General features: G+C 45.8%; 1 protein-coding gene across 15 annotated transcripts in view; it reads left to right on the top strand.

Annotated features, from left to right (window-relative positions):
* The window catches only part of MBNL1 (muscleblind like splicing regulator 1), a 104,019-nt gene that overhangs the window by 7,425 nt on the left and 69,659 nt on the right, over positions 1-26,935 (top strand). For 3 of the 15 annotated variants that reach the window (XM_061452748.1, XM_061452742.1, XM_061452740.1), the window contains exons 1-2: positions 837-1,030; positions 19,334-20,280. The exons of 1 other annotated variant lie outside the window; for it this stretch is intronic. In XM_061452748.1, coding sequence (XP_061308732.1) covers positions 20,107-20,280 — 174 coding nt within the window. In that variant the 5' untranslated portion in view covers positions 837-1,030; positions 19,334-20,106. Of the gene's footprint in view, positions 1-830; positions 1,031-1,225; positions 1,349-19,103; positions 20,281-26,935 lie in introns of those variants that run through there. 11 more of the 15 variants (XM_061452746.1, XM_061452737.1, XM_061452741.1 and 8 more) reach the window with 10 other exon arrangements.

Here is a 26,935-nt window from a genome sequence, read left to right as displayed (position 1 = left end):
CATTTTGTCTCCACCACTGTCCCTAGAAGTCCCATCCTACTTCCCACGTCCTGGCAGGCCAAAACTGATAGGACTAGACCCATGCGTTTAGGTGTACGTCCTTCTCTTTTTCTGTCCCTTCAGGTAGTGGCACATTGTTTTGTAGAGCTTTCTTCACACATGGCCCTAGACATGAGCATCCTGGCAAGAGGCACACTGATACTGTCTGACTATTGCAGCTCCTGCACTGCTCCTGTTGGCATCTCTGGCATGGCAGGACCAACACCTCAGTCCTGTGACACTCTGTGACACTTGGCAGAACAGAGACATCACCTTGGGGATGGTTGTGCTGCTGTAGGAGGGACAGGGCCCCTCCGGAGCAGTGCCCGGCTGCTGCAGTGGGTGCTGGCCACCTGCTCTGGCCACAGAGTGTATGGGGTGCCCAAGGCAACCATGGGGTGCACCATGCCAGCCGGGGCAGCCCCCTGAGTACCCCAGCAGCCTCCAGGCTCACCATGTTGGGACCATGTGGACAAAGTGACTGGTCTGCAACACCCCTTACTTGCTGAGATGAAGAAAAAGCAGGAAACAGGACTGAAGTACAGACTTTTTTTTCTGTTCTGTAAAGACTGCCTTGCCTACTTAGCGAAAAAGCACTTGGGGGGTGGGATGTCTAGAAAAACGGTGGTATAATGGATAACGCAGTTGGAAGACGCTGGTGCCAAGGCCTCGCACAGCGGGCCGGGCAGCAAGGCGCAGTGCCGGCCGAGCTGCTTGCCGGAGACATTTTCCACCCGCTTCCCCCCCCCCCCCCCCCCGCCCCGTTTTGCTGCCTCGTTTTTTTTTCCCTTCCTCCGAAACCGGAGGCGGCGGCGGGGCCGGGCACGTGTGCTGGGACCCGGGCACCGTGACTCATGAGGCGCTGGGCCGCTCCGCTGCTGGGAGGATGAAGGAGGCGAGTCCCTGGGGGAGGGTAGCCCGCGACGCCTCCGCTTTTCTCCTTGGCCCCAGTTTTGTGTCGCCCGGATCCCGGAGGCTGCGCCTGGATTAGGTGAGCGCGACCGGGCCGGGCAGGGGCCGGGGCCAAGCTGCGACTGGGCCGAGTACCCCCGCGGACCCGGGCCGGGGTCTCCCAGCGGGCCCGTGTTGGGCCCGGGGCTGCCCGCGGGGCCGCGCTTCCGGGCGGGGCGGGGGCGGTGGCGGAAGCCGGGGCCGGCGCGGGGAGCCCGGACCGCTGCCGCCGCCTCCCGCCCGCCCGCCGCGCCGGCGGCCGTGTCAGCATGCGCTCCTGACTGGGCCGGGCCCTCGCGGCCGCCACCGCCGAGCCCGGGCCGGGCCGCCGCCCGCCCGCCCCGCGGGCATGCCAGAGGTGAGTCAGGTGGGGGCGGCCGCAGATGCCCGGTGCGCTTCTGCCCTCGGCCCGGCGGCCTCGCCCCGCGCGGCGGCTACGGCGGGCCCCGCGGGCGGCGGCTTGTTGCGGGCGGTGGCACTGGAGAAGCGGTGTGCCCGCCCCGTTCGGCTCGGCTGGGCTCGGAGGGGGGGCAGAGACGTCCACAGCCGGGGGACCAGGAGCCCTCCTCGAGGGCGGCTGCGCCTGCCCGCGCGTCCTTCCTTGGACGAGGGCCGAGCGCAGGGCGCTGCAGCCCGACTGGGGAAGCGCTTCACGCGTGTCCCGTCCGGAGCACTGCCGGGTGCGCCCCGCCGCTGTGCGGGGCAGGTGCGGGCGAGCGGCGCCTCCCGGGCGCGCGGGCGGCGGCGGGAGGGCCGCGGCGGGTGTCCGGGGCCGGGCGCGGGAGGCCGCTGTGTGTGGTGCCGAGTCTCCGCTCCGGAGGAAGGGTTTGCTCTGCAGAGGAGGCCGGCAAGGGCGGCCCCCGACCCCGGTGGTGCACATGGCCCGTCAGATTCGCGCTGGCCGTACTGCCTGTCCTCTGGGAGCTTCTAGAGCAACTGCGCGGAAATCTGTTCTTTTTAGAGAAAGTTCTTAAATTCAGAACTTTGTTTTGCAGCTACTTACTGCAAACAAATCAGTTTAAGATGCGAGTATAGTGGAAAAGCAAAATGCAGGAATGTTGTCTGTGCAAAACAGTTATTTGAGAAAAATGCATGGTTACTTCTTTTAAGAAGTCCTTCTTTTGGTGATTTGTTTTTAAGGGGCGAATATTTTCTGCCAAACATGGCAGTAGCAGAGCACAGGTGACAAGCAGAGAGAGTGAAACTGCATGATAGCAGTTGTAATGGGCTCTGACGGGCAGGAGCGAGGCATGCAGATAGAATGGAATAAATAACCAGGCTGTATCTTATTCAGGACTGCAGAAAAGGGGTTGTATGTTCCAAACTGACAACAGGGAAATAATTTGCATAATACATAATTAACCGGTGGTACCTGCTACTGCAGGGGAGGTTTGAGGGTTAGAGCCCAAGGTTGGGCACTTGGACACTGCAGTGGATGGCAGGCTTCTGCCAGGGCTGGATGCTTGTGTTGGCACTGATCCTTGCAAGACCTGCGGGCATAAGCCAGTATGGCAATTGAAAGTAGACAGAAAGAAATTGAAGGCTTGGCATCCCCAGGTTCACTGAAATGGGTGACAGAACAGCTGGATGTGGAAGGTTGGGATGTACTAGCTCAGAAAACCAAAATGTCAGGAGTCTCTCTGCTTGCCATGCGTTGTGGACTGAGATGGCAGTGCTGCCTGGGAGGTTTTCCAGACAGCCAAGCACCCTGATGGTCTGTCTGGAGGGAACAGGGGTGCTGGGTGCATGCTTGAGCTGAGTTCTGTGGTTGCAGCTTGTGTTTTTGCAATTTAAATTCTGTGGGGCCTATGTTGCTTCTCTCCTCAGCTTCTGTCAGATCAGGTGTAGCCCAGAGTGTTGTAAAATGGAACTGGGCTTCCCTGGATTTGAAGGCTGGCCTTCAGTACTGAAATTCTTCAGGCTTAGTTGAAATGAAGGATGTTTAAGTAGAAAAACAATGGTGATGACTGAATGTTCAAAGTTTCATAACCAGCTAGTCTCCAGACTTGAGAAAATTTGGAAAACTTAATACCCTGTAGGTTGTATGTATGATTGTCATAGAGCCTGCCTTGTTTGCGTGATACCTGAAAATACAGTTGTACAGTTGGATTGTGCGGTTGTTACTTCCTCAGGCTGCTGAGGAAAGATATACAGGCAATGGTGTTCTTAGTCTGGTGTATGAGAGAAAAGGTGACAGGGCATATTTATCATCTCATTTCCTTAATACCATGGTTTGATTAAATTTATTTTGAATGGCAGACAGGGGTCTGGGTCACAGGATGCTTTGCTGTGCTATGTGGCAGCTGAATCAATGGGCAAAACTGTGGCATTATGTGAGCAATCTGTAATTCACTTGAGTCAGGAAACTGTGCCAGCACCATCCTGTGAACCTCCTCTCAGCTGCCATGCAGGATATAGTTTCCATATATCCCTTCACTGCGCAGAGCCAGCGTTCCCTGTGGCAGGAGCAGCCTTCCTTTGTGAATTTCTTTTCACCTGCCCACAAAATCCTCTATGCTTGTTGTCTCAGAAGTATTGTGAAGCGCAGCTGTGCCACGTGCCGCAGAGGCACGAGCTCTGTGCTTTTCTGAAAGCTGTATTGCAAACATGGGAAATTGCCAGTTGAGATGTATCCAGCAACTGCCTACCGCTGGGCTCTCCTAGGCAGGCGCCTGACCTTCACCTTCTCGGCCTTCACCCTCATGAAGGAGTTTTAGATCTGGTAGGTTAACAAGGAATGGACAGTATCTGTCTTCAGGAATATGACCAAAACAGTTGAATTAGTGGAAGCAGAGAATTTTAATTTAAAACTTCTCTGGTATATTATTATCTAATTGTGGAACTAATTATAATCATAATTCAGAATAGACTTTACTCAAAGGTTTTTCGGTGGGCAGTCAGGGCCAGGAAGTTACACCTTTGCTGACTGACTGTGGTCGTGAGAGCTTTCAGCCCAGTTCATCCCAGTGAGACCGGGGAGATGGCAAAAGGATAATCCTAAACCAGACACCAAGTAGGGGTTTGGTAGAGTGCTGTTCAGGTTCCTTGAGTACCTCGCCATTGCAGCGGCCATTCCACAGGTGCCTTGGGAAGGCTGGGGTGTAGGAATGGCTCTCCACTGGGCTGTGGTCAGTAAGGGCTGTTCAGCCTGCTGCTGGCATGGATACATAAAAATTTTGGGGAGTTTTGCCGATTTTTAGTTCAGACTGGAAACACTGTTAGTTCATTCTGCTTTGGGAAGTTCAACAGTATAATCAGAAATAAATAGATATGAATCAAGCTGCTTCAAGCCTTCAGTGCAAACATTCAGCTTTAAAAATGGTTGATTTTTGGTTTGCACTGTTCCACCTGTTGAGTTCTACTGCTTTGTTTGTTCACTAAGTCTCAGATGCTGTTTATCATTTCATATTATTGCTAGGTAATAATTACTGAGTTTATCTACTTTCTGCTTCCTACAGTGAGGCCAGGAGTTGAATAAACTAACCTTTTTTAGACACCTCTGTGACAAATACCGCGCACCGAGAGCGGTTTGAAAGTAGCAGGTGCTGCTGTTGCTTTCTTTGAAAACCTGTTTTGCATGGAGATTTCTGGTGCTTGCCCAGTTTGCATGTCTCAGGAACACTGAAAGTGCTGCTTTCCATAAGTTCAGAAGCAGGGAAGATCCTATTGAACAAAACCTGTAGTGTCATTCACTGCAGTCTGTCCTCCAGAGGGTTTTAGATGACTGATAAATATCCTGTCCTGGGGCCTTTGCAGTGTCCGAGCTGCGCTGTTTTGCATCCCTGCCCCAGGGTGCAAACCTGACTTCGCTAAACTTAGAGCTCATGTATATTGGAAACGTGGAAGATAAATTTGAGGCGCAAGAGATGGTGATGCATCACACCAGACAGCTGAAACAAACATTAAGCAGTCGGAGCAACGGGTGTTGCTCCGTAGGGCTGTTATTTTGGTTGCCCAGAGGAGCACAGACCATTAAGGCTGTGTGGTTTTTGGGTTTTATCCTACTGTCCAGGATGGCTTATGTGGCCACAGTAAAGGTTCTTATACATGTGGTGTAGATGAAGATCTTGTGGCCAGTTCAGATTAAAATATACGCTTTCCCCTCTGTTTTTATTCCGTTTAAGTACTTGTTTTATTCTGCTGCTTCAGGTTCAGTGTGGAAGTGGTAGTGGCACAGGAATGCCTGTAATTAGGAGGATGAGCCTTAGCACCTCTTGATGCCTGGAACAGAGGATGATTGCTACTTGGGAACCACTTGTATAAACTGTGAACATAATTTTTCTAACAGCGCTAACACTGAGGAAGTCACATGTGTTGGATTATAAAAGACGCCTTGCAGTAACTATTCAATCCTTTTAAAGGCTTACTATGTGTTTTCCTTTGCCTTATGCACATTTTAAATGCAGATGCTACAAAGAGGTGATTTTGCTGTTAACAAGGGCCAGCTCATTAAGATAAAACTGCAGAAAAGTTCTGTTCTCTTTTGTTGTCAGGCTTTTATGATTTTTGTCCATGCTGAGGATGGCTTCTGTAACTATAAATATTTATCTGAAAAATCCTGCAGCTACTTCTGTCCAGAAGGAATTTTACTGTGATTGTATTTTGTATGTTTTTGTGGTGGTTTTCCAGTATGAACAGGGAAGGACACTGATATCAGTGATCGGGTGTTGCCTGAAGTAATCCAGTTTTGCACTGTTGTTTATTTGTGAGGGGTGGCAGAATAATCCTGCATATGAATGTGCAGGTGCTGCTGGGGACTTGGAGATTGGCCGGAGTGTGAGCAGAGCTCGGATGTGTAGAACCAGGATTTTGGTTCATGTGCTTCATACACCTACCAACTGTAAGGTGAGGAACCTAAATGGGTTTGATTGCTTCTCTGGGGACTCCCATGTTCAAATCTGGCCCATTTCCAGCCCCGCATAGGGTCTGGAGTGGGTTCCATGGCTTTCCTTTGCCTGCATATGTGCTTGTCTCCACTGTTTGTCTTCATTAGGGATTAGAGCAGTTGGCCTGTGATTATTATTTTTTATCTTATTTTATTAACAATTATATATTGTAAACTTCATTTCCTAAGTAATGCAGCAAAGTAAACAACATTTCCTTCCAACTACCCTGTAAATATTTACTGAAAGGATAAACATGTGAATGTTTTTTTATTGCTATCCTTGGTGACATTTGGAGTCTGTTCTGCCGTGAATATGTACAATTGTAATTCCCATTAGTGTCAATGAGAGTTCCCAGCAATTAACAAGGAAAGAGAAGGAACCATTAAAACTGTGTTACAATTGTGATGAAACAAGATAAAAAATATACACATTTAATATAAAGAGTCAAGAGGTGAAGGTTTTGTATATGGCTTTTTATAGTGGAGCATGGTTCCTCGTAAGGATGTTCAAGTTGATGTCACCCTTTCCTATTCTACCTTCAGCACTTTGTGCGGGGTGAATGTCTTAGTCGTTGCTTTGCTTGGAGACTAAAGCCAGTGGCAGATGTCGTTTTACACCGTTCTGTGCATTCAGAACCAGCAGTAAATTTCCTGCTCTCAGGCCAATGTAAAGTTTCTTCTGTAGCTTCAGTGGCAGAAAGAGGAGAGTGAGAGCAGCAGCACTCAACTGGTGCAGGCCAGTGTACATGAGGTCGGGCTCCTTGGTGACTGTGAGGGTTTGATGCGTGTTGACCTCAGGATGAAACCCAGCTATATCTTGGGAGAATTGCTTTTCCTTTGGGATCAATTATTATTTTAAAATGTCTGCTTGCTGCCAGCTACTAACCTATGAAATAGTCCGCATTTCAAATTATGTGCATCTGCTGCATTGTTATAAAAGAGTATTTTTAGTCACAATATCTTTATTTTAGGTAGCTGGGAAACTCTCTTTTAATGTACTACAAAGAAAAAATGTCAGGGTTTGCAACAGATATAATCTGTCCTCACTAAAGCTTAATTTAGGTTCTCATTAGATGCAGCTTGAATTTTCAATGGGATAATTGCTACATGCATTAGTTAGCAATATCAGCAGCAGTTTGTAAAGTAAAAGTATACTTCTGTCATTAGGATGCTAAATAGTGTGCTTCAGGTCCATTTTTGGTGGAATCTGCTGCTTGCACATGAAAACATGGGAAGCCAGGGCTGAGTAAACTGCAACTGGCCGTCAGTTTCGCATAGCAGATGATCATTTCCATTAGCCAAGTGTATAGTCAGCATTAATGCAGCGCAGGGTACGGGCCGTGCTGCTGCTGTCGCACAGCTGCATGCCAGCTCGGCCCCCTGGTCTGTCTGTCCTTCTGCAGCTCTGCAGTCTCCTGGAGCTGCAGGCCACTGCTGGCAAGAAGTCCTGGAGACAAACAACTTCCAGCCCTGATCTGAGCACTGTCAGGAAGCGTGCAACTGCTCGTGTTGCTCTCAGGACCTTGTGCTTTTGGCAAATACACCAAATATTTGTTTTAACAGAAAAATATTTTGGGACATAAGTATACAAGCTGTGTATTGGTGGCTCAGTTGGAATGAATTTCAGCACTATAAAAAGAAGTAAGTACTAGACAGGTTAAAATACATCTAGTTGTTTCAGAAAGTGAGCTTTCACATAGCCCTCCATTACTCGCCCAGCAGTGTTTGACTTGTTCTATCAGTTCTTTCTGTGAATTCACAGGTGGCAGTTTACACTTCTGTGTAGTCCAGGTTTCCCTGTTGGAAGTGTACTTTACTGTCTGCCCCTGAGGGAGGCTGCTGCTGTAAAAGGAATTATTTTTTTCTTCCATTTACATACTTGCCAGTAATGTTACATTCAGAGTTGTTTCTTACAGAAGTACATCAGTCTTGCTTGCAGTGGCACAGAAAAAAATTAACAGAGCGTGCACTGAATTTTCCCCTTATCTCACTATACCACATTTTATGTATCTTGTAGCAAGATGTTTTGTTTCTGCGGTTTCAGACTTCATGTTTCAGAAGATTAATAGACTTACCAGCCCCGTTTGCTAAGCTTAGTGATGATAACGTAGTAAGTCATGAGACGGCAGCAGATCATATGGCAAGGCAAAATATGCCTTGGGTTTGAACTTGGAGTTGGTAATGCATGGAGAGAAAAGTAAAATGTCAAAAGCATGATAAATAACATGTCCTGACCTGAGTGGCTGTAAGTTCAAGTTTGCTGAAGAGCCTGCATGGGAAGCTCAGTTGATGGCGTCTGCATTTGCCCTTTATACATACCCACAGAGGAGAGACAGCATTTGTGAAGCGCACGTACAGTGTTTAATGGGGCGAGTACAAAGCACAGAATTGTTCGTTCCTCTGCTGAGACTGGGTGCAGGTGCCAGTGGTGCAGGGTGGAGGAGCAGGGAGCAGTGAAGTGCCCTCAGCCCTTGCTGCCTGCACTGCTTGCAGTGGCTCTGCACATTCCTGCTGGCTCCCTAGCAAGTGAGTAAGGGCTTGGGAACCCAGAGCATTTATGGGCCCTGGGCCCAATCCTGCTTCCAGAGAAGTTAATGGGAATTTTTTCTTTCTAAAAAAGGGAGAGTGATCAGAGCTCCTCAGCTTGTCCCACAAGGCCCTTGGCACTCCTCTCTCGGTAGTCCTTCAATGCCACACTCCTCCCCTCCTCACGGTGGGCAGCTGCAGCCTGCCCAGGTTGGCCTGCAGCAGGGCACATCAGACAGGAGCATGCTTCTGAGACTCTGTTAGCTCTGGCATTGCAGTGCTGATATCTCTGCTGCAGTGACACCTACACGGTGTTCAAGGAGATAAGCTTTACTTTTAAATTTAAGTAAATTGCTGTAGTAGAAAAATGAACTTTGCTGTGTTGACTGGGTCTAGATATACCTGAGGTGTTGAGCTTTTAAACTCCGCGCGCTCTGGAGGCACGGTGGAGGAGTGTGTATGCTCTGGGAGCTCGCTGAACCAGGCAGATACGTCAGGTTTTCCAAGCAGGTTGCCAAGCCGAAGGCAGCAGCAATTAGTCCTGGATTCACCATAGAAAATACGTGTCTCCTTGCGCGCAGGCGCCTGAGAGCTGGTGCTCTGAGATCGGCCAAGTTGGCTCACAGAAGCGCGGGCGGGATGGCGGCTGCGCTGGGGCTGGCTGTGCAGAACCACCCGCCCTTCCTCTTCCTCACGGATCCCTGAGGGCCGGTGCTCGCCAGCACAACTCACACTGGCTGTTTTGGTGTTGTTTGTGCCATCTCGTTTCCATGGATGGAAAGGTCTTGCCAACTTCACATACCAATAAACGCAGCACAATTTACTTGTGAAAAATAAACTGGATTTTTTTTTCTGTAACTCTTGGAAGCTTAAAAAAAAATTAAAATATGAACAAAAAAATGTTTCTTCCAGTATTTGGAAGACTTTATTAGTGCCTGGGAAGCAGTCTTGACTTTGTATGATCACTTCTGGTTTTCAGTAAAATCTTTTCCATATGTAATTTTATACAGGAATCCTTTAGTGCTCAATGCATAGGCAAAACTTAAACTGATTTTGAGACTTCTTTGACAAGCAGTGAAAAATCAAAGGTAGTGAATCCGTGATACAGATAATGCAGCTATGTGCTTTTCAGCTTTTTGATGTGTAACGGTTAAAAATGTTCTGAGAGTTCAGGTACTTGCTGCTAGGACTTAGCTGTGCAAACTGCTTAGAAGAAGGTCCCTGGGAAGATACCAAGCTTGCTGCTTACTAACATTTTATTGAGCTTCTGTATTTATGTGCAAATATACTCCATACATAAATCTTCAATTATGTGATTTTTTTGTGAAAAGTAACACAACTCTGTTCCATTCTTCTAATTAAATACTGCTAATGGTGGCAACTAAAATGAAAGAATTTGGACTTCTTTCACTCATTTTTCTGCATGACAGGCAAAATTACTGCTTTGGGTTGGTTGATTTGGTTTGTTTTCAACTTCTTTCTGGTTTTGATCACCATTTTTCATAAAAATTGCTTTTTCTTAAATCTGTCAGAAGCTATTTTCCAAATATTCCATGGTTTGTGTGTAAGACTAGAATTTTAAACTTTCATATCCGGTATTTGTAAATAGCTTTTAGAGGCAAGAGTGAGAATACAAGGAAAATAGTTATCTTTTGAGCTTTTTTCCAAAGTTCATTCACTGTGTTGTTCAGTTTTGGTAGCTTACACAGGTACATTAATGAAAAAGGGGACACTTTAAGGAGAACTCAAGTAGAGGACAGGGAGGAATCTTCCATGTGAGAAATGTTACTGGACAGTAGATAAAAATAGTGGGGGTATGCAATGATGATAAATGTTTCAGGTATTACACAAGCCTTTATGTGGCTTTTCTCTAGAAATAAAATAGATGGGAAGCTGTAGAGCTACCTCTCAGTGTGAGTGGCAGCATTAGATGGGCTTGAGCCTTTCTTTGTATTGGGTTTTCATATAGTGTAATTCTTCAAGCTTTTATTTGGGATTGTTTAGAAAATAAGAATGGTTAAGTAACTCTAATGATGGGTTTAACCTTGACTGCTTTAGATACTTTTAAAAGATTGTCTAAGGCTTTTGGTCCACAGCTGTGGTCCATTGATGTGTTAACACTGGTATTTTTATTCTGTCATAGTGGACATTTTTGGGATAAGTGAACCATTTTTATGTTGCATGGACATATGGAGGCCATTTCTTCTGCAAGAAGAATTAGTGGGAATTTGAAGTTTATGTGTTCTCTGATTTGGCACCAGTTGAGCATAGGAAAGGCTCACTTTGCAAAGTGAGCAAAAGGCCACAGGAGACTGTATGGGAGACCAGGCCATGTGCCTTGTGTTCAGGGTCTTGCTAGAGCAGTGGGAAAGGTCGCTCCCTTGGCCCGGCATGAGCAGAACAGGCTGGGGTAGTGAGTTACAGGTGCATGTAGATGGAACAAGAGTGATCCAGCAGCTACTACAGTGTGAAGCTACGCAGAATATATGGATGGAAGAGAGTGATGAAGGGTCTGCATTTGTTCTGCCTTGGAGACATTCCTTGATTATTCTGTGGAAGATGTGACCTCAGAAATAGTTCAGATAGATGTGCAACAGCCATAAATAAAAACTTAGCAAGGTAGTCTGTTATGACCTGGCCCATTCTAAAGATCGGACTGGCCAAGCTGGAAACTCCCTGTAGCTACTGTTTGCAGTGATGCAGAAGGTGCCACCACACTTGCTGCACCTCCCACACCAACCAGGCTGCTTCTGGCTCTTTCTCTTTTTTTCGTTTTTAAAATATGAGTTTTTTAAGCTCAGATGATAGCAGCCTGTGGGTGATCTCATGTGCCTTTTTGTGTTACACCAGTGGTGTCCCTGAAGCCATTTTTTCCTGGTGGCCTTAGGAGAGCCCAAGGACCCTGTGCTGGCAGCAGATGGGGTCTCAGCTGCCTGCACTGTCTGCAGGTGTCATGGCATTGCAGCTTCCATACGAACAACAACCTTCTGGAAGGACCTTCTGGGCAGTGAAATAACCAGAAGTCTCTTTTTCATCCTCCCATAAGTTCATCCTTATTACCCACAGCCAAAGGATAAAAATGAGAGAAAAGTTGTATGCAAGCATGTACTGAAGCAGTGCGGCACCAGCTGGATCATGCAGACATTGGGGAATCCATGAACAAAATGAGTGTTAGCAAAATTCATCACCAAACCCAGCTCTTGGTAAAGGAGCGGAGGAAAGCTACCCTTAAAAACTTGCATACAGCAAACTGCAGTGCCAGGAGGATCCCCATTAACTGCATGGCTGCCAGCCTGCACTGGGAACAGCCCTGCTCCGACATCCCTTCATAATTCTCCTCCAGTCATGGTGGTTCGTCTGGCTGTGGTTTTGTGCAGGAGCAGCTGTTTGAACGTTGGAGATTGTTTTTCATGATTATTGTTAGCTGTATAAAGAGTGTAATTCAAAATGAACAAGTATAACAATAAATTACAGCAAATGCTGATTAGAAAATGGTCTCAAAGACATTTTTCACTTCTTTCCTAAAATACCGTCCTTCAAGTTTTGTTACGTTTTAATAATGGTGACTACTTTGGAGTTTTTTCTTGGTATCTGAAGACACGTGTTTATGTAGCTTGGGTGAGATTTTTTTTATGATGCAAAATTAATTGTATCGATAAGTGTTTCTGTACTGAGCACTGCATGTGTAGTGATCTCCTAAACTTGGTAAGTTTTGCTGTGTACTGGAGAATAATTTTGATCTTACATTAGTGCCTAACAATTATCTTGGATACCTCAGATGGTGACAGAGCATAGAGTTAGCCCGATTCTTGAGGGCCATTCTAAGGTTCTTGCATGAACAATGAAATTATTTTGGATTCATTTTATTTTCTTCATACAAGTTCTTACTATCTGGGAAGGATATGACTGACAAATATAAATTAAATGTAAGGCCAGAATTCATTCAAATGTAGAAAATTCTTTTATTCTGGATTTGAGATTCTTTGAGAAACAGAAAGCTTTGAACTGAAATGCGGTCAGCATTATATCCTGTCTTGCAACAGATGCTGGAGTAGTTTTCCAGCACTGCCGTTGCCTTGTGATTCATGTTAATGTGAACAGGAGTCATGTCCTCACACTAAGCTAGTGTTGCCTCACTGCTCTGGGTGTCCCCAGTGTGGCAGGGCTGCCACTGTTGGAGACTGGGGTGATTTCAGAGGCATGGGTCCCCTGGGCCTTTCTTGAGGGTGCTGTGCTGGGGTGTGCTCTGCAGTGCTGGGTACTGGCTTGGTGCTGTCAGCAGCTCTCCTGCGGTCCCTGCCGCATCGGCAGCCCTATTCCCATGTAATTTTCTTGTCCTTGGAGAGAAGCATGTGATTGTCAGAGCGTTGCCACAGCTCACCATTAGTGAGCTAAAGTGACCTGGCCATTGAAACCCAAAGTCTGACTTGCTGTCGAAAGCGGAACTCTGTATAACGTGTTCCTCATTATCTGTATTCATGTCCCTTTTTGTTTGCCCTCAAGTCAGATGCAAGATGAAGCAATGCACATAATTATAACTGATTTGCCTTGCTAGGAGCATGCTCATTTTTGCAGAGGGCAGTTAGAGGTAAGGTGTCCCACTGAATTTTGCTGCAGAAGCCCTGGCAGGCCCTGCTGTGGTGGACATCTCTCTGCAGGGCAGGCAGGAGCAGGATGTTGCACAGGCTTGGAGCAGATGACATCAGTGGCCTATTCCGTTTCTGGTAATTAAGTTCAGTTTTAATCTTGCCAGTTAATTTGACGTGTGCAAGGATGTGGTGGACTGCATCCAGACTTCTAATTCAGAACTGTTGACATAACAAAGCGATCATCATGCGAATGGGCAAGAACTTTGGAATCTAGAGTTTGGTGACAGGGGCAAATGTGGGAGGGGGTGCCCAGACTGGGCTAGGTCAGTGAAGTGGAGGAGCTTGTGGATGAAGCAAATGCTGTTAGTAATAAATTAATAATAATGTTGAGACTGACCATGTATATGCCATAATCCATCAGGTGCTCACAGGAACGGTCTTTTTACCCACTGCTTTATCCAGCCGTTTCTGGGGAAGGAGAAAGCCACCCTTTGCAGCCAGGGCCACGTGGCAGCTGCTTTAGGAAGGGAAGTGAAAAACGATACATCTGATTATAAAAAGTGGGAACCTTAGCAGTAACGAGGTGCCAGTATATTTTCCCTTGCTATACAGTAGATGCTAAGGCATCTGACCTGCAGGAAGTTAGGCTGGGTGTTTGCTGCATCTCTCAATGGTGAGACCTCCTCCTGCTCACCTTTCCTCCCTGAAACCAACCATTGGCATCAGCTGAACTTGATGTTAGAGGGAAGTGGTTGCCATGCTCATGCACCCCGTGCTGCCCCAGAGACATGCTGGGTTTGTGAGAGACCGATCCTGGTGTGATGCTGCTGATGTGGGTCATCTCACCCCTCTCCTACATCACTTGGCTTCCGTATGATTACAGTTCCGCCCCCAGAAAAGTCTTTAATATTCAAAATGCTTATTAATAAATAGATCTGTACTTTCTGGAAAAGTGCACAGTTATTCTGTTACAGCCTTTCAAATGTCTTTGTATAGGAACAGAGTGTTTAAAATTAATATTAATTAGAACAAACACATAGGACTGATTTTAATAAAAGAGCTTTTGGTTATTTAAATTCAGCTTTTTTTAAAAAAAAAATTACTTTTTGGAGTTTCAAGTTAAGTCACTAGGTTAGTGTTATTTTTAAAGATAAATGACGTCTTTTTAGAGTTGCTTGGGAAATGTCACTTCTTTAATGGTTGAAATTCCCCTATGCCAGGATAATACAGAAATTCCTATTTCTAAAGCATATTATATAAATGTCATGGTAAGGGAATTATAGTATGGGCATGGTTTTACTACCAGAAACAGTATTTGCAGTTTTAGGGGTGTGGATGGATATATGAATGCTTTGTAATATGTAAATGAACAACAAAATGAATTAAATGCAGAGTAGTCCTTCCTCCCTTTTTGTGTCTCTGGCTTTCAGGTTGAGGGAGCAAAATAATAGCTGGTGTATGCATTGTCCTGGTCAAGAGACAGACACTGGCCTTTCCCTGTTTTAGTTTATAAATACACATCCATCCGATGCTGTCAGATAATGTGAATTCTGCATGTCTGGCATCCCAAATTTTGTATAGGTGATTGATCTATAGCATTGGTTCTAAAATAAAAATAATAAATTCAACAGGCATATTTCTTGACTTCAAAGTTTTTTTACAGTAAGAGCAATTAATTCATAACTGCTCTTTAAAGGAAAGAGGGTTTATAGCATTTGCAGTATAACCTTCTAAGTTGGAAATAGCAGTACTGTAATCTAAAGTGAGAAAGGATTGAGCTGTGGGATTTGTACATCAGTGTCCTTACCACTGGTGTTGGGAATTAGGTCACAGTTTGGTTACAGATGTGAATCTCACAGAATTGATTTCAAGGAAATAACCTTATTTTCTGCCTGTTGCTGTAACATGCACAGCTGGGGGCGCTGACTTTATGACGTTGCTTCTTTTTTTCATTATTTATCTGATTTTCATGAACTGAGTATGCTTGGATGTGTTAAATTCCAGTGTAATGTCACAGTTAGGTGTTTCTGCTAAAATAGTTTCAGAAACTGTGAAATATACTCAAGATAAACACATGCCTGATGGGGGATGTGCCTAAGCAGCCCACTGAAGTCGGTGGGAGGTTGCACTGCCTTCCCAAGCAACTTTGTCAGAGCTAACATAATAGAGAAATAACCTTTAAAACACTACTACTAGTACTACTGCTACTAAAACTATGAATATTATGTGAAGTACCTGTGTCATAGAAGTCATGTTGACAGTTTTTTTACGAATCCAGTGTGGGACTTGCTCAGTAGTTCAGTGCTGATACCAGACTTGGTTTAAGTCAAAAGTTGCTGGGCAGGGGGGCTGTGAAACATGTGTTGCATGGTGCAGTATTGGCATTCCCACTTCTGAGCTGGCCGTTCTGTGCTGCTGCCTTGGTGCTCTGCTTTTCACAATATGTGCTAAAGTACAAATTTGAGAGAGGAGTTTTCTTGCTTTTACGTGCTGTTGTATGGGGATGGTGGGTACCAGACCAGTTTTTTCTTTAATGAATCCTTCACTGTTACGTGGCCAAGATGTTAATTAGCTCATTGTTTCTGCTTAATTTTGTGACAGCTCTCTAATTACATCCCTTAGTTGTGCCATGAAGTAATTGCTGAAACGTCTCCAAATTTTATGTTGAGATATGTTATTAGTAAACTCTGAATTTGGCAGAGGTGTTTTAAAAAATACGGTAAGGCAGGCAGTAATTTTCTAATTTATTTAAAAGACAGCCATTTGGCAATTTCAAGCTTTGATACTGTACTGTCAATGTAAATGGAATATTGATTTTACTCCATTTCCTATCTCACTGGAGTCATTGTCATGAGGATGAATTCAAGTTGTGTAACGACTGGTTCTTGCTGACGGTTCTCATGTCACTGAGGCTGGTATTTTCAGCTTCCACTTTCTCCGAGAGTAAAAATAGCATTCTGCACTGCTGTGTTCTTTAATATTGTGCTTTTTTGCATGTCCAGCTTTACGCATCTTTCTTCCCAAGAAATGTGTGTGAATTGACATACAAAAACAGGAATATCCAGCAAACCCAGGTACAGGAAGAGTGAAAGTAGTGGATCTTTGGGGGAGTCCCAGAGCAGTGGGGCACTCCCATTCAGAGACGTTGGGTTTGTGTCTGTAATGAGAAGGGGAAGAAAATGGTGTCGCTAACCTGGCTGTACATTTCTTTATAGCAATAATGGGAAGTAATAAAAGTTGAATGTATTTAATCAGAACCTGGAAACCTTAATCACATGGTCCTTTCTGTGTTAGTTTCACTTTCTTGTGCATTTCCAGATAACCTTTCCATTGATTTGCAAAGCTGTTTCTAAATGATTTTCATTAACGCAGCTCAGCAGACAACTGTCATCCGTCTTAACCTTTTAAGGAATGACTTGTCATTGTTACTTCTCTCTTTTGTCTTTTCCGAGAATCACATTTTAATACGTTTTCAATATTTTTAGCTTCATTTCCCTTGTATTCCTAATTATTTGTGAAGGCAGGATTTTTCTCTGGCCAAGCCAATGTTGCAGCATTCCCAGGACAAGTAGTGAATACTTCCAAATTTCAAAAGGTAGCTTAAAAAATCACCTGTCAATTAAGAACAGCCTTTGGTACTGAATGGCCTGCGAGGTGGAATCTGGAAACTGTCAGCCCCTAAATAAATTTTAATTAAAAAAAAAAATGAAGACAGTCCTTTTCCTGTCTCTCACCAGGGTTCCTCCTTCTGGGTTTGTTGCAGTCTTTCCCAGCTTGTCAGAGACAGCCACAGAAAGACATCATTTATATCTGCTGGGTTTTCTTGCAGACAGGGGAATCCTGTAGCATTTGAGGCTTACTGGGGAGCTGGAACATCACAGGAGAATTTCAAAGCTAGGGGAAAGTAGTTTATGCAGATAAAATAACTGTATTTCTACGCTAACCTAACTGTATTTCTATGCTAACTAAATAAAAATTATTTAGTGGAGGTACTGAAGATGTACCTCTGGTCTGAAGTCAGACTTTATTTTTGCTAAAAGGCTATTTTTAAAGCTGACATTTCTGCTCTGTTTTTAGGTAACAAATTCTGACCAAACAATTTTTCTTCAAGTAACTATGCAGACAAAATATACACCTAACATTTCTTCACATTGAGAAGATTTCCCTTTGAGGCATTGCAGCTCCTTGGAGTAACCTTTCTGTTTGTAGCTGGCAGCCTGAAGAACGAGGGATGAAATTCAGCTTCATGTAATGTTGTTACAGATATGTCACTAACCTCAACAGGAGCAGGACTTTGCTCTGAGTAGGTGGCTAGTCCAATTCCAAATAGAAAATTTACGACAAAGCTAGGAATAAAACCTAGTTTGGTGAGTTGTACCAGGAATATTACTCCTTTCACTACATGTGAGCACAAAAGATAGTTTTCATCTGTGTTCATTTTGTGCGTTGCCTACACGCTGTCCTTCTTTCCTTGTTAGGGGTGACCAACTATTCTTGTAATGAGAATGAAATTAAGTATCTTCTTCTGAAAATGTGGCCTTTAACTTGCATTGGCTTTAGCATGTAAAATACATTGTTTGCTGCTCTCTTGGTGTTTGGAGAAATCGGTGCTTGGTAGTGGTCTGCTTGGTGCTGGCCCTTCATGGCAGGTGTCCTGGCACAGGTGGGAGACCCTCACTTGTTTGTCTGAGCACTTGTTACAGAAGGAGTTTTTCAATACCCGAGTCTCTGCTGTAGTCCTGAGCACTGATCAGTAGTGACTGCTGGCACAGGATGAGTCTGATTCCTGAGGGTTAGGCAGTTGAAGCAAGTAAGTATCTGTGTTTACCAGAAACATACCTAGCTGTTAACTTGTGCTTGCAAGTAATTATGCACAGTTGTTTGTCTCTTGCTAGCAGGGATGAAAAATGTGGGCATGATTACAAAGTGCCCTGGCAAGGAAACAACAGTGCCTGTTATAATCTTATTAGCTGTATTAGGTGTGCTTTACTTCTCCTGTAGTTTGTTCTAATCACTTAGCCCCGGGAAAAAGACCCTTAGTAGATTTTCATTGTCTACTGGTGTGCATCCATGCTGACCAGCATTTCCCAGATGAGAAGGATGCTGCTTTGGCAGGTGATGCTGGTGGGAAATACAAAGATTGTGGATCAGTGTCTTTAGAAAGACAGGGATGGAAACAACCTTCTGAACGCAGGTGGGCAGGAAGCTGTGGATAGTTGCAGTGCTGCTGGGAGAAGTCCTATTGTCTGTATTGCCCAGGGGCTCCAATGTTGCCCCAGAAGCACATGTGGTGCTGCCACAAGGGCTCCTCTGCTTTTCCAGGATCTCCGTGCTGGACCAGGAGCTATCCTTTACTACAGAGTTCTGTTTACTCGTGTCCCCAGACTTCTGTGGCATAGCTGGGTGTCTGAAACTCGTCTCGAAGAAACAATGGTTTCACCTTGGCATCTGAACGGAGAGGTTTACCGTCTCATTCCTAGCTGTTACATGCCTGGGTGGTTTTAAAGTGAACAGAGCTCGTCACGAAGCTTGTGGTTCCCCGTGGCTGAGGGAGGAAGCGAGGTCCGGTCCCCGCTGGAGGGGTCGGTCACGCGGGTGCAGGCACGGCGTTCCCGGGGTCTCGGGTGAGCACGGGTCCGGGCCGGTTTGCGGAGACTCCGGGCGGCTATCAGTGACTGACCAGCACGATGGCTGTCTCGGGCAGCCAGCAGCGGCATCGGGCCCGAGCCGGCTCCGGGGGCAGGCGCCGTTTTGGGGTCTGTCCTTAGGAGAGGCCCGCGGGAGCGGAGGGGCCGCGCCCCCGCCAGCCCCCGGGCGGTGACAGCCGCACCGTAACGGGGCGTTGTGACAGCTCCCGGCGGGGCAGCACGCCCGCCCCTCTGCGTCCTACCGGTCGCGCCGCTTCAGTGCGGGGAGCCTGTACCTGTGGCAGGCGGAGGGGAAGGGGGGTTGGCGGCGCGCAGGCGGCGGGCGGCACCGTTCCCCGCGCCGCCGCGATGGGCCGCCCCCCTCGCTGCATGCCGGGTAGGGCCCGAGCCCGCCCGCTCGTCCTCCGGCGGCCGGGCGAGCCCCGGCGGCCGGGCGCGCTCGGCACTCAGGGCAGCACAGCGTCTGGCAGGCGCGACCTTTTATAAGACGGCCCCCGCTATTGGCTTCTCGCCCTGAGTATCGCTGCAACGCTCGCTGCCATTGGCTCGTTCCCGGTCATGCCTGGCTCTGCCGGGGACGCGGCCCCTCTCCCTGCAGCCCGGCGGCGCTGGCGTGAGTGCCCTGCGCTGGCGGCGGCAGCTCCTCGGGCCACCGTGCCGCCCGGCGAATTGTAACGTGTCTCTTCTCTCTGCAGGTCGGTACTAAGAAGTGCCTTTCCTGACGTCTCTGCTGCTTGGGACCGCTTCTAGAGCAGCCGCTGCTTTTTGCCTTGCTTGCTGCCAGCTAGACCGCGAGGAGAGCGACCCCGGGCAGCCACCCGCTGCCGCCCCGCCGGGAGGAGGGCGCTGCCGGGCCTTGCCGCAGGCTGCTTTACTGTAAAAATAAAAGTTTGCTGAGAAGGTCAGAGCTCTGCTGCCGAAAATCAAGGAGAGGAGGAGGAAAAAAAAAAAAATCCCGTCTCGATCGTTGCTCTAAATTGCTGCATCTGTCTATGCCAAACTAATCGATACCGATTGCACCACAACCCCCCGCTGCAAACCCATCTGCGAGGAGATTACCTTTCAGACAACTTCACTGACAGAGCTCGGAAATCCCGTGTCGGAGGGTCTGCCACGTTCCCATGCGTGCGTCGTGGGCTCCGGCTGGCGCTCAGGATGGGCCACTGAGCGCGCGAGGCTAGTCCCGGGCCACTCTTCCTAACGTTCACCTCGCCGGTAATCCGAGCGCTTCTCTAAGTGCGAAGCCTCTGTCCGTTAACAGTGTCACGAGCTGAACTCCCGGTGGCACACCTTCTCCTTGAGATTGCAGCTACCCAGTTTTACATGTACTTTTAAAATAGGGAACGGGGGGGGGGGTGGGGAAGTAAAAGTGTTCTGGAGGTGGTGCTTTGATCATTTCCAGGTTATCAGTTCAGCTACTCATTCGTCCGTTTTATTGGAAATTTTTAACTACCTGTAAAATCTAAAGATGGCTGTTAGTGTCACACCGATTCGGGACACAAAATGGCTAACGCTGGAAGTGTGTAGGGAGTTCCAAAGGGGGACTTGCTCACGACCAGACACGGAATGTAAATTTGCACACCCATCGAAAAGCTGCCAAGTTGAAAATGGACGCGTAATCGCCTGCTTTGATTCATTGAAAGTGAGTAAATACTATATTATTTTCAAGGATATACAGTTGTTGAAAGAAGCGGTTGTAGCCAGAGAAACCCTGCAGCCCAAAAGGGAGCAATTGCTGGCTGCCAGCAGTGGGCCGTTTTGCTGCGTTTATTTTATTGATGCTTGTTGATTTGTTTTGCTGTTTTCCTCAGGGGAAAGGGAAGGATAGGGGGATGAAGGGAAAATATACCTGACAGGGCTCAAATCCTCTGGCATGGCTACACTAACTAACCGGTTCTTTGCCTCCAAATTATTCTCTGCCTGTAGCTGGAATAAAGGGTGCTTTACGTAGAAACAGCAAAGTCACTGTAAGGATTCTTTGTTTTTAATAGCACAAACCACGTAAGCAATATGTGGATTTGTTTTCATCTCGTAACTACCAGCGGGTGGTTGGTGTCTCTGGACAGCTGATGGTGAATCTTAGAAGAGTGTTTCTTCCCTAGGTTATTTGGGTGTCTGTGAGCACCCTGCTTGTATTTCTGTGATTGGGACTGCTATAGTTATTCTGTCATTTTCACAAGTGCACTTGCTTAAGGTGAGGATGATGCTTAGCAGAGGGCAGGGTGCCTCTAGACGTGAAAGCAGGGCTGTGGCAGAGAGGGTGCAGCCTCACAGTGCTTTTTAGGAGGGGCATCTGAGTTCGGCACTGTAAATGTATAGCTCCTGTCTTACTGTGGCTGTAGTTTCATTAATAGGTGTTAAACATCTGGATGCCAGCACCTTCTCTTCTTCTTTTATGAATTCAATCATCTTAACATTTAAATACTCATCCCACAAACAGTGCATGATAAATTCAGTACAGTCATGCAAAAAATAATAAAAGTTGGAAGGTAGAAAAAAAACAACTGACGGACTGATTTTTACAGTATAATTTTCTCTTCCTGGGACCAAACCCGGGAAGCGGAGCAGAGCTTGAGTGTGTGGAGTTGCCTCGTGGTAGAGACATGCTCTGGGAAGGGAGTTGTAGCTGTAACCAGCTACTGCAGGTTGCTTGTGCAGCCAGGCCCCAGTTGCAGTGGGAGCTGAGCAGGAAGCAGGTTTATAGCGGGTTTGTATAAATCCTGCAGCACTCCTGAGTTTAAAAATGTTTCTTGCCTCAGATCAGAGTAGAGGGTAAACCTTTAAAATGCTCTCAGGCACAAATACCCAGCATCCCCCCTCCAGTGGATATTAAAATGCTTCTGTTTCTGTGTTGTTCAAATGTGTTTTAAAACTACAGGACTTATAATGTGGGGGTGGGGGAGGGAGAGAGGAATAAAAAATAATTTCAAATGTGGAAATAAAAGGTTTCTGTGCATTAAAAACCTGTTGGGTCATGAGCTGTGCCAGGGGCTGCCTGTGCTGACAGGGAGTCTCAGCCCCTTGGCCCACCATCTCTGCCCGCCACAGCCACTGTGCCTGGGTGGCAGCGAGCCCTCCTGGCACTTCCTCTTTGTGGCAAAGCATGGTGTGAGCAATGGCGTGAGCCATGGTGTGCTGTCATTGTCATTGGTGGCTTCATGGCCTGCTGCAGCGCTGCCCCTGTGGCGGCACACCTGCCAGAAACATGGGCCTGGCCTTGGAGATTTAAACCTGCCTCTCTGTGAGAGGCTGTGAGTGATGCATTTGCTGGGTAAGATAGCACCTGCAGGATGCCCCAGTTTGATTTTCCACTGAACTGCTGTTTGGTTGCAGGGCACGCTGTGGTCATGGCAGCCTCACCCCGCTGGCCTTGTGCTTGTCAGAGTGAAGATCCCACTGAAAAGGTTAAAACAAGACAGTAGAGTTAACTGGACATGAATCTGCTTTGCTGTGGGAGACACTCCCTGAGTTTGCTGTACATCAGCGTTCTCTGCCCAGATTTCTGATGTCCTTGGTTGCTGGAAGTGCCTTAAAATCTTTGTGCTGGACAAGGTGGCCTGTGGCACAGGACCTCCATCAGCAGGGCTCTTCCGTTTCCTTTTGTAATGAATGATATAATCATCACCTTTGTAAAGAACTGCAAGGTCCATGGATAATACTTGTAGGTAACACTACAGCAGTATTATGCTGCTGACTCCTACTGCACATGGAAAGTCAGTGCAGTAGCTGAGTTGTAAGCTGGGAAAGAATCTGCTATTTAAAAATACCCTGCTTACCAGATATGTTTACTTGTGTTCATGCTGAAAGGTTTACTTGTGTCTGTGGTGCCATGTGCCAGAAGGGATCTGATGGGTCCTCTTGACACGGCCTGGGTAGCAGTGCTGGATTGTGCTGCTGCTGGTGCTGTCAGAGCTGTAAGAGCTGCTTGCTGCTGAGCATGGTGCTGCACCGTGGCCAGGTGTTATGGCTATGGTCATCAGATGGCTCTTGAGCTCTCAGGGTTTATTAGTCTTTTTTTTTTTTTTTTTTTTAGTTAAGTAGCTTGTATAATGTATGAGAATACATTTGATAACAGAAAATGGACTATATCCCTTCAGTGAATTCCATGTACAATCCCCGTAGTGGAAAAGCAGTTGATCAGTTTTGGTTTTGTTTCAGATCTTCATCAATTTTTCTGTCTGCAAAACTAAACAGTCACTAGTTACTTCATGCTTTCTGCAGTATCACAAACTTTAATGCAAAGACAATGTAGGGAAATGTTCTACCAGATTTGTCTAAACCCTGTAAGGTCAGTTAACCAACCCCTTTTTTTTTAATTTGGTAAACTGTTACGACATTCAAAAGTAATATTGAATATTTCAATAATTCAGTGTGGATGTAATGTCCTTGTTCTTTACTAAAACAGCAGCACACCTGAAATTGACCTTAATATTAAATACTTGATTTCGTATAGATATATGTAGTATTAGTATTAACTAAACAGCTAATCTTGCATTATCTCTTGGTCATAAGACAGATATTTAGTCACTGAATTTTTCTTTGCAGACTGTGGATGCATCTTTCACTCACAGCGCTCCCAAGAATTAGTGTGTTTAAGAAAAAAATAATTATATTAACAGATATCAGGCAGGTGTGTGTTAGCGCTGCAGAGAGCTGCAGCCCTGGTAGGGAATACTTGCTTGCGAGCTAGAGATGGCCAGTGTGCTCTGCTATATTTAGAACATAAACAGGCAAAGCAAATACTTTCTGTGGGGACCCCATGAAATGGCATAACCCTTCAGCTCTGCCCCGCCAGACTTTGGCCTCTGTCCCGGGTGTCCTCTGCGGGTGTTGTGCAGGGACGGAGCACACAGAGCGCACAGCCAATCATGGGCAAATACCGCTCATTCAGCCTGCTTGTCAGAGGCAGAAACAGGTTTCAGAAGTGGAACTTTCAGCATGGGTAAAATATATGTATAAATATATATTTTCTATTTTTAATTTTATCCCTCTGTGTGAAATGAAAGCAAAAACTGTATGCGTAGGTCTAGAGCAAAAAGGGCATTTACTCCAGAGAATCTCTCTTCTGTGCCATGTTGCCACCCACAGGTCCTGTTGCTGACATTTGCAAGGGCTGCTTTGTGGAAGTGTGCCATTGCCATGTTGATCTCTGGACACGTGCATATGTTGGGAAGCATATCCTGCATGTGCACCTCACGGGTTCTTTCTTAATTCTGAATTGGTAACAAGCAGCAATTGTTACATGTTAATTAGGAGCGTGAGGGAGAAAAGGAAAGACACATGCATTCTGTGACCTTAGGAAGGGAGTGCAAGGAAGAGGTCAGGGCCATGTCAATCGGAGCAAGATTGTATCATCCTGCTGTTGCATACCCTGCTTCCTAATTAGTCCTAATGGAATCTGCAAGGCTGTCTTTAGGGTAGTGCATTAATCAAGATGAATGTATGTGGGATAATCTAACCCTTAGATATTAGGAGGATAATTTTAAAACAAGAATGATTATGTAGTGTATTCAAATTGTGCACTGGAGTGGCTGAGTCAGCTCCAGCTCTGGCTCTGCGTTGTTTAAATGCTGTAGGATTTTTTTCCTAAATTTGGATGCCTAAAAGCCTGTTAAACTGTCTATAGCAAAAATAAGTTCTTGAATTTCTGAATGAGAAAACTCCTTTGCACAGAAATTTGATTTGTAGCATAATTTAAAAATATTTTTCTTTTTTGTCTGTTGTGTTTTTTGTTTGTTTCTTTTTCTTGGAAAAATAGGCTTACGTAGAATTAATTTTTGAAGTTAACTTCATCAGATGTTCCGGTAGGTGAGTCATCTCACGTTTCCTGAAAACTGAGATAAATATGTCTTGACAATGGGGAGATGGATGTCAAATGCAAGTCTTACAGGAGGCTGCAGATGCACTGAGAACACCCAACAGCCTGCCTGCTGCTTATCTGTGTGCTGCAGCCTTTGACTGCCACATGGTCTTGCCTAGCCGTAGATTTTTATAAGTGTGAAAACAGTGAGGACAAGAGCAGGGAAAGGATGACGAGGACTCGGATTCTGTTTTCCGTGCTGTGGTCTGGTTGTGGTCAGCACTGCCATTCGTCGGCACCTCTCCAGTGCAGTAGTGGGCTTTCTACAGGGTGTGAGCTGGTATGATCCAAAACATGCCAGTTCTGACTGTTCCAAACTTCACATGAGTTCAGTTCGGGCTTGGTGAACACAGCTTGGCCTAAATCATAGTTTTTCCTTTGGAGCTTGATGTTCACTATGGGCACTGCAACTTTCAAATAAATGTTTGCCCTCTCAAATTATGCTCCTGCTGGGGCAGCTGCTTCCTGCTGGAGTTGGATGTTCCAGTGAAGTGTTAAAAGCTTTTTCCTACTTTTCAACAGCTGAAAAGTCTTCGACTTTCATATTTTCTGCTTTTTTTCTTTTTTAATTCTAATTAAAAAAATGTAGAAACTAGAAGTTGAAGTCTTTTCACTGATAGCGTTAAAGTTTGAAGCTCTGGTGCCTTGTGTCTGAGATCCACCAGTACATAGTATTTTAGTATTTTATCTTCTGTTGAAGTACTTATTTTTTTTTATATTGAACTCCTGAACTCTGTAGAAGCGATATGTCACTTCTTACCAAGAAACCTTAAAAGTATATAAATGCGTTATTATTTATTTTTGTTGTTGATGAACTTGGTGAGTGCCTTATTTCTGCCACCTCTGAGATGTAATCATTAATTGTTCAAATCTCTCTACTTTGTCACTGCTTAAAAAAGTAATGATTTTTTGACTTGTTATTCCCCTTTGTGTTATACTTACCTAAGGGTGTAGAATAAGGACCTTGTTTGTTTATTTTAAAGTGTATTTCACTGATAATGTGCAAAAGGCAAATCTTTGGCTTTGTCTTTAATTAAAGCAGAATTAAAAATCCAGACACGTAGTCACAGAACAGTTCAGCAGGTGTCTCTTCAGTAGTTTGTGATATATGGCACTACTGGAGTGCAAAGCGGTAACAGCATTCAGGGCACAGGGATAGATTCAGCTCAGGGGCTAGGAGGGAGATGGGCACGCGTCTGGTTCTAAGGAAACTCATAAAGCAGTAATCCTTGGAAAAAAATGAAAACGCAAACAGTGCTCAAATTCCTGAGATCTGATTTGCCATTTTTCTTCTCCTCAGCGTGTGTCTGCCAGCAGGCTGAGCTCCAGAAGAGGAAGCAAAGGGAAGGTGGCAAATACATTGGGAAAATGGTGCAATTGTTAGGCTGAGTGGCAAACAGTCCATTAAAAAAGCAAACAGTCAAAACCATGCATGTTTCTTGGTAGGAATATAAATGGCATTTTGAAATCTTATCGGATATTCAGACTTATGGCTCAGTGCAGTGTTCAGAGTTCATATTACAGTTTTAGCTCTACATCTGCAGGAAGATATTAAAAAAAAAATGAAACATTGCATTGCAGCATTTGCAGTGTCATTTTTTGGAGGCTGTACTTGATAGAAACCAGCGTGGGTTTCTGTTACGTACAGTCAGGAGCTCTCCTGGGTACAGTCAAAATCAGTAAAATTCTGAACTAATTTGGGGGAAAACTTAAAGAGACATAAAATAAGAAAACCTCACATCAAGAATATTCAGTCGTTTTCCCAGGTATTCAAAGGAGGGGTCAGAAGCAGCCTGTGAGGCCTCTCCTTCCCAGGATGACCCCAAGTCTCTGTTTTCCTAAATACAGATGCCTCGTTGCCAAGGCTCACTCTTGAATTTGTTGGAAACAACAAATTGCATTTAAGACCAAATGATCACATCTGTTTTTTTACTTTGGAGAAGCATTAATGTTTCTTTGTTGGGACTGCATAGTCTTGTTAGCCTAACTGGATACTGGTTAGGAAACACTGCCCTGGATGCTGCTTAGAAGACTGTGATTAATGTCAGGAATAGCTTCCGTGTCAGAGCCAGGTCCAGTGTCTGAGAATGAGACCTCTTCTCTAGGAGGCCAAAGCCAAGGCAAGTCTGCAACTCTCCCATCAATTCGGTCAGATTCAGAAATCCTTGATAAGATTAAAAACCCAGCATTATTTTGGGGTTGGTTAGTACTGGGCATCTTTTTATTAATCTCTGTTTTCTTGTGCGTGCTCTGTGCTGTGTTGTTTTTCCTCATGGATTGGTGATGGGTGCATGGGGATAGGCTTGTGGAGAGCCTGCTCTCCTTGTTTCACAGCAGTGGTTCTTGTCCTGGGAAGCAGCTCCTGGCACCATCCATTCTCTGGTCAGGGACTGGACTCGGGGAACGTGGCGAAGCAGTGCCTCGTGCTCAAACACAG

This window comes from Pezoporus flaviventris, unplaced genomic scaffold (genome assembly GCF_033815535.1).
Source record: "Pezoporus flaviventris isolate CSIRO_AGI_PZ_B2104156 unplaced genomic scaffold, CSIRO_AGI_Pfla_v1 ptg000013l, whole genome shotgun sequence".
NCBI classification, from domain to species: domain Eukaryota; kingdom Metazoa; phylum Chordata; class Aves; order Psittaciformes; family Psittacidae; genus Pezoporus; species Pezoporus flaviventris.
This window is presented reverse-complemented; position numbering and strand designations above follow the sequence as displayed.